Source organism: Dufourea novaeangliae, unplaced genomic scaffold (assembly GCF_001272555.1).
Source record: "Dufourea novaeangliae isolate 0120121106 unplaced genomic scaffold, ASM127255v1 scaffold89, whole genome shotgun sequence".
NCBI classification, from domain to species: Eukaryota; Metazoa; Arthropoda; class Insecta; order Hymenoptera; family Halictidae; genus Dufourea; species Dufourea novaeangliae.
In genome coordinates, this window is record NW_015373988.1 from 1688489 (window position 1) to 1696267 (window position 7779).

The 7779-nt window shown below is 32.2% G+C and overlaps 1 protein-coding gene across 1 annotated transcript; it reads left to right on the top strand.

Annotated features, from left to right (window-relative positions):
* Positions 1-4172: 4172 nt before the first annotated feature.
* Positions 4173-7530, top strand: LOC107187518 (tuftelin-interacting protein 11). The gene is made up of 8 exons (XM_015575637.1): positions 4173-4330; positions 4442-4661; positions 4742-4919; positions 4996-5951; positions 6233-6429; positions 6510-6938; positions 7037-7194; positions 7282-7530. The coding sequence occupies exons 1-8, from the start codon at positions 4222-4224 to the stop codon at positions 7528-7530; spliced, it is 2496 nt and encodes an 831-aa protein (XP_015431123.1). The 5' UTR covers positions 4173-4221.
* Positions 7531-7779: the final 249 nt, after the last annotated feature.

The window sequence follows — 7779 nt, forward strand, 5'->3', positions numbered from 1 at the left end:
ACGATTGCGATGGTGCTGAAGGGGAGGTCTTAATCGAAGCAAATTGTGATACGATGGCTCAAGTGCATTTATTCTCGCTTCAATGCCAGTATTGTTCCTGGAATGTCAATATGGGTTGCCACAAGGCGCGACCACGCAAAATTTTTTCCTTATAGGAAACCTGATTCTCGTCACAATATTTGTGATCATCTTCAACATCTGACAAACTTGGGCCTCTTGCATTCTCTTTGCACGGCATATCCCCCTTTTTTTTTTTGGTAAAATGTTTCTGTAAGGTTGCTGATTATGCGTCTGAATTGAATGGAACAGCCTGTATGACGTAGGTATCTTACTGTAATGTGTTAAGTAGATTGCGGATTTTTATGCGAAATCACATTTTAGAAGGTTCCTCACGAGGACAAAAACAAAAGTAGGAAGTTCTTTCATTCATTAAGTATTTTATTGGGATCGAAAGAAAATAGAAAATCCGTTGCATCTGGCGAAACTTTTGTCCTTCATTGTATTTCACACACACTTATTAAAATCCGCAATTTAGTGATAAGTAGTAATTAAAAAGACGTATTCGCTTCGATACAATTTTCACCAACAACGAGTTACATGTCGAAGGAGTTAGTTTTCTTTCGTGAAACTAACAATTCTTTTCCCTGACATATTTTCATTCGATCAAGAAATAAAAGAAGCAAATACATACATCGAAAAGGTTTTGCAAAACTGATCTTGCAATTTAATAAAATTAGCTTTCTCTGGTTAATAACAATTATCTTGCAAGAAATTTAAAATAGTTAGCCCAGATAAAACAATAAAGTTGTTCAAATAATGTTTACGGAGAAATGTACACCGTATAGTAGTAACGCAGAACCTTTTTTTATACATAAAAGGTACTATAGGTCTGATATGATATAACAAAAAAATAGGGAATTTCTCGTTCACAAGTATAACTTGAACATAGGGGGTAAAAATTCCTTCGCGTACGAATTTTTGGGGACATCGAATCTGAATATTTATTGGACACGCGTGCCACTAAGTGGGTCATGGCTAACGTGTCTGTTCATAAACCTGCCGTTTCTACTTTTTAATCACGAATCCAGGCGTATTGAATTATCAAATTCTAGAAACCTAAACATTATGTGAAAAAATTGTAAACTACATTTTCCATTTACCTTTTCATGAAAATCATTTATTAAATATTATTTCACTAAAGGTTTCATTCATTGTCATTTATTCTATTTCCTGTTGATACCTTCATCAACAATTATAAAGATGTTTATAGCGATTAAAAATAAACGAACTACTCTTCGTATTAAGCTACCGATTAATTGTTAAGATACAATAAATTTTATTGATTTCCAATGATATTTTTCTCACCACGTTTGATAATTTACAATTATTTAGCAATATATTTTCGGTTACTGTTAAACACAGTAGCTATTTAAGCAATAATTAATATACCAACACGTTCATGGTACGGTCGGCAATTAAAGTCGTTTACTTTTAAAAACCACTTTATATAATATCCTTATGGAGTACAGTAATTTTGTATGTAGAGTTAGATGAGAGATAATAAATAATTTACGTATATAACATGTTGCACAAGAGTCGAGCGACCAGGATCGTTATTTGTTTCACCGAAGGAAACTTTATGGGTAAAACCATGCCAGTACATCAGCGATGACGTAAAACGGAGGATGAGTCATGCTCCGCCTTTCGATACACTTCCGTGTAAAATTCGGGGAAAAGGCGGTCGATCGAATAACTATCGTTGGTATACGTTTACAGTACATTTAGTTAATTAATCGCTAAATAATTTTGAGTATATTTGCAACTGTCGTTTAAAAAAATGGTAAACACGGTTTTTCGAAAAAATTTGAAAACGTATAAAAAACGTAATTATTTATAACATTTTTCATCTTCATTTCAGTTCTCACTGTGTACACTAATTTAATTAAAACTACTTACGAAAATAATGTTGATATAAAATTTAGTTAAAATGTGTGGATTTATTTTTGCTGAGTTTATTAAAGGTGAATTGATGATGAATAAGATATAAAATATTTATCATGTATATACATGAAATATAATATGCTTTTATGTGTACAATTATAATTTATGTGCAAAAGAAGTTACAAATTATTACTCCAACAGCATTCACTCGAACATATTTATCATTTTGATAATATATGTACTAGTAGATTAGCAGTTCCTCGCATACATACACACTTACAGATTGTTAACCCTTTGACCTTATTTCTAATTGCCAGAATTAGATCACGCACGTATATGTAACTTAATTGATTTCACCTTGAGATTATTTAGCACAAAGTCATTATTTTTTACTTAATTGTACAGACGCATTAAAGATATGTTAATTTTGAGTACTGAAGCACTTAAACGGTAACTTGAACAATGCTTATTCTTGTTGCTATTGTAAAACCATCAATATAGTTCAATACTTGAGTAATCGATCATCACTTGCTTAAATTACAAAATGTATAAACTTTGTCAATGAGATTATCATTATTTAATATTTGTATTTGTTGTATTTATGTTGACAAATAAAGTAAGACTTAAAACATTACTATATCCATACTAAAATTCTATTACTTTTTCACTTTTTCGTTAATAGCAATGTTAAATCAACTTTGGAATATTATAATTTATATGCAAATCGAATGAATTTATAACAGGAATACTTATAACAGCAATGCTTATTTCTTCTTTTTTTATTAAATCTATTCATTGAAGTAGTGAGCATTGATTTAAATACTGTTTCCTTAAACTGGTTCATAGAAATGTATATTTACATAAACATTGACAGTCTAGTTGTAAAATAATCAATAGATCAGACTTGACCATCTTCATTGTTAAAAAACTGTGCGTTCTTTAAATGGATAAAATCAGTAATTCAATAATTTGTGTTAATTTTTCCTGTGTTTGCCTGTACTGTTCCAATTGAGTATCCTGTTTACATATACGCTTAATAAGTATATTTGTGTATGAAACTAAAATCAAATATGCTGTAGTAACGTTGACGATGTAATTTCAGAAGTTTATTAATGAAATTTGCGAGTTATTACGAGTTTATGATATATTTAAATACTTAGTACAAAAATTTTGTAGAAACGAAAGAGCGTCTGATACTGCTGATCTTTCGAAGCCGGTAATGTAAGTATGTAGAAGCTCCGAAAAAGAATCAAGCGTGGCAGCTCTAGGTGATTATATTGCATCGCTTGACCAAATCATAAAATAATATGTATTCTCTACTGATTTGCGTACCTGATACAACGAGAGCTTCGTTTGGGCCACAGGTGTGAACGTTTCCCATTTTCAGATTAACTCTTTTTCAACGAAGATGCAACAATAAACCGGCACAAGCAAACAATCAGCACTAACACCGTTACCACTAACACTAATTTGTATAATAAATCGGCAGTGAAAGTATAAGAATTATTTTAAAAACCCCGGTAAATCTGCAATAACATATAAACCGTATCAACCACGCGTCGTAAGGTTACGAAGCTACTCAAAGCCACTACCCAAAATTATTTGTAGCTTTTACAAAACCCTAGTTTGTGACACTACCAACTTACGAGCTTGCATGCGCAGCGACATCTCGGAACGACAGATCTCTAAATTACTGACTTGTCAAAGTTAAATTTTATTCAACTATTATAAATCATTGAAATATTTTATTTATTACAGCTAGTGTAATGAATTGTTACTTCAATCGATACAAAAGCGATTTTGTAATATATAAAATGTATTTTATTTATATGACATCTGTGTTATAGCGATACTGATTGCTTTTTTACATAACTTCAATAAGATTCACTATTTCTTTAGTGAAATTATTGGTTGACAGCTGAAAGCTCGATAAATTCATTACATTATTTATACAAAATATGTAATTATTTTGTAACTGTTATGTTGTCGTAGTATTTTTTGTTACATTCGAAAATGTTGTCATAGTATGAGCTTAACTTATATGCAAGATTGCATGCTTTATCATTTGCCTTATCTATTATGGTAGCACTGCTTAGACGCCATTAAAGGAATGTACGCAGATTCGCGAGAATACAACACAACATAACTGAACATAACCTGCGATAACTATTAAGCGAGTTATTTTGATTTATTTCTACATGTCACAAATGACATACTAAGTATTACAAAATCAAAATTATAAAATTTTCTTTATATACAGTATTAATAAACGTTGATAATATGTCGGAAGACGAAGTAGAAAGCTTCGAAATCACAGACTATGATCTTGACAATGAATTCAACATTAATCGTCCCAGACGAAAATTATCCAAGAAACAACAAATGCTTGGTAAGAATTTTATATTAGTAATTCTTCTATTATCGAAAAATATTAACATACTCTCTTTACAATTATTATGGGTATTGATTTCAAATACTAACCAAAACTGCATTATTTTAGGTATTTGGGCAGATGATAGTGATGAGGAGGAATTACCTGCTAGACCGTCGTTTAAAACTTTTGATAAAGGACCAAAAAATTATACAGCCCCTGTTAATTTTGTAGCGGGTGGCATTCAGCAGGCTGGAAAACCAAAAGAGGAAAAGGAAGAAAAAGATGAAGATGATAGTGACAATGAAAGTATAAATAAGTCGCAAAGGGAATTTCAGAATAGTTCAAGGTAATAGATTTGATTCACAGACACTATTGTTATTATACTAATGTAAATGTTCTAATAAACTCGTAATTTTATTATTTTAGTTCTGAAGATGAACGGCCAAGTATGGGATTATTACGTACATCTTTTTCTTTAAACACAGATGGAGATATTGCTGGTTTACGTAAAAAGAAAAGTAAAGTAAATCCTTTACTTATTCACAGTGGTATGGGTAGTTGGGAGGTCCATACTAAAGGTATTGGAGCTAAACTGTTGTTGCAGGTATGTATACGAAGTACTGTATTATTCATACTTATTATTAAAGCAATATATTTTAAATAACCTATTAATGGTTTAGATGGGCTTTGAACCGGGTAAAGGTTTGGGCAAGCAATTACAAGGTATAAGTGCTCCAGTAGAAGCACATTTGAGAAAAGGCAGAGGTGCTATTGGTGCTTATGGTCCAGAAAAATTTCCAAAAGTTCCGGAAAAGAAAAAGGAAGAAGATTCAGAGGAAGGAAAAGACCCCAAAGCTAAGTTATCACAGTGGCGGAAAGGAGATAGTAATGCAACAAAGAAAAAGGTCAAATATGTTTATCGAAGCGTAGATCAGGTTTTAGAAGATGGAAAATTAAAACCAAATAAGAAAGTGAGAGTATCTAATGAAATGAGCAGAGTTAAAGTTATTGATATGACTGGTCCAGAACAAAGAATTCTCAGTGGATATCACGCAATAGCTGGTGGTCAACAAAGGCCTGATGAAAATGTTGTGATTACTGATAAGAAATCAAAAGTTAATTTTTCATTACCAGAGCTCCAACACAATTTAAACATACTCGTAGACATGTGTGAACAAGATATAATACAAAACGATAGACGAACTAGACATTTAAGCGATAGGGTAGTTGCATTGGAAGCAGAGAAGAAAAATATATCTAAAGTTATAGAACATCACGGTCAACTTATCGATACCTTAGAAAATGTATTAGAAATTGTAGATAAATTAATGGACGAAACTAACCAGTTGTCGTTACAAGAGACAGCAGAAGCTTTCAGAGATTTGCAAGATAAATATTATGAGGAATATAAAATGTATGAACTTGATGAATTGGCTAGCAGTTTTGTTGGTCCAAAAATAAAGGACTGTTTAGCTAGTTGGAACCCTACAGTGCAACCGAAGCAGCCTATTAAATTATTTGAACAATGGAAGAGTATTTTGGAAAGTGGTACTACTACTCTTCAAACAAGGACTATGCATCCATATGATCAGCTTGTGTGGAACGCATGGATGCCATCAATTAGAGGAGCCGTACAGTAAGTTTCACTTTACAATACGTTATCAACCTTACAGCGGACGTGTATGTGTACTGAGTACTTACATGCGGGATACTTTATGCCAAACAGAACATTTGTGATTTAACGAAATACCGTTAGTTAACATTTCTGGGAACCTAATTGTTTTTCCTTTAGTCACAATTTTTCTTGCATTTTTCGCAGTATCTACATTTAAATTTAGTTTGTAAGCATCGCTTATTAAGATAACGAAATGGACTCCGTGATACAAAACTTGTAACGTTTATTAATTTTCATTTCAGGCAGTGGACTTGTAGACAACCAGAACCACTTATCGAATTGATAGAATACTGGATACCATTGCTTCCAGGTTGGATATTAGAAAATATTTTAGATTTGTTGATACTTCCGAAACTTACATTGGAAGTAGAAGAGTGGAATCCTCTTACAGATACAGTACCTATCCACACGTGGATTCATCCGTGGTTACCATTATTACGTATGTGTACATGTTAATACTTCTAATTTAACTAAATGTTACTGTAATTAATTGACATTGAACGTATTGTATCGTTGTAGGAAATCGATTGGACACTTTAATATATCCAATAATACGCCGTAAACTAGGTTCTGCATTGGGTGGTTGGCATCCATCCGACAGATCGGCGAGATTAATGTTACAACCGTGGGCGAATGTTTTTACAAAAGGAGATATGGAAGCGTTTTTAGTGAAAAATATTATACCAAAATTGCAGATAGCACTTTCAGAATTTGTTATCAATCCGCATCAGCAGCATTTAGATCAATGGAATTGGGTATACGAATGGAAAGATTTAATTCCACCTCACATAATGGCAAACTTGCTTGATAAATTCTTCTTTCCGAAATGGCTACAAGTTTTGGCTCTATGGTTAAACCATTCACCGAATTATGATCAAGTTACAAATTGGTATATGGGATGGAAGGGCATGTTAAGTGAAAAAATATTGGCTGAAACTGCAGTGAAGGGTAAGTTTAATATAACATTAAATCCTATATATGTTGGGACCTATTATATTTAACTCATAAACTTACGTCGTTCTGAATATTATAAATTTGTTTTATAGAACATTTCAAAAAAGCATTAGACATGATGAATAGAGCAGTCAGTGGACCACAGAGTCATCCACCTGGAGCAATGGAACAAGTGTCGTACTTGACAAGCTTAGAAAGAACTCAGCCTACAATGTCACAAATGCCACCAAACGCCCAACCGAGAATGGAGGTATGGTCAAATTCGTGGAATTTATCTTGGAATTTTTTTACAAACATTTTTTACAAACATTACAATACAACATTTTTATTTTTGCAGAGGCTCGCAGAAGCAGTCAGAACAGCATCTCAAATACCTCAAGGTTTCAAAGATCTTGTTCAAAAGAAATGTGAAGAAAGGGGCATTTTGTTCATGCCTATACCGAACCGGTATAGAGAAGCAAAACAAGTTTACAAGGTGGGTAATGTCCAAGCTTATATAGACGGAAATGTCTTGTTCGTATGTCATAACGGTATGAATTGGTTGCCAACGCATTTAAATGCATTACTAGATATGGCAGAACTTTAAGAATAACAATATTCTAACTTTAGAATATTACTAGCATTAAATTGTACATGTAATTATTTATTATGTACATATACTGTAAAATATTGTGACATTGAAATTTCGAAGATACGTATAGTTTGTAAAGCAGTTGTCATTTTTGTACGATCTATGCTGTATAATATATTATTTTATTAGAATATTACATAGAAATAAGTACTACATTATTTTACAATTAAACATTTATTGAGTTTCAATTAAACTCACAGTTAC

Excerpts from the sequence above, each read along its gene's own strand:
- LOC107187518 (XM_015575637.1), top strand. The coding sequence starts at position 4,222 with ATGTCGGAAGACGAAGTAGAAAGCTTCGAAATCACAGACTATGATCTT. Across the intron at positions 4,662-4,741 it reads GAATTTCAGAATAGTTCAAG|TTCTGAAGATGAACGGCCAA; the intron begins GTAATAGATTTG and ends TTATTATTTTAG. Across the intron at positions 6,430-6,509 it reads TCCGTGGTTACCATTATTAC|GAAATCGATTGGACACTTTA; the intron begins GTATGTGTACAT and ends GTATCGTTGTAG.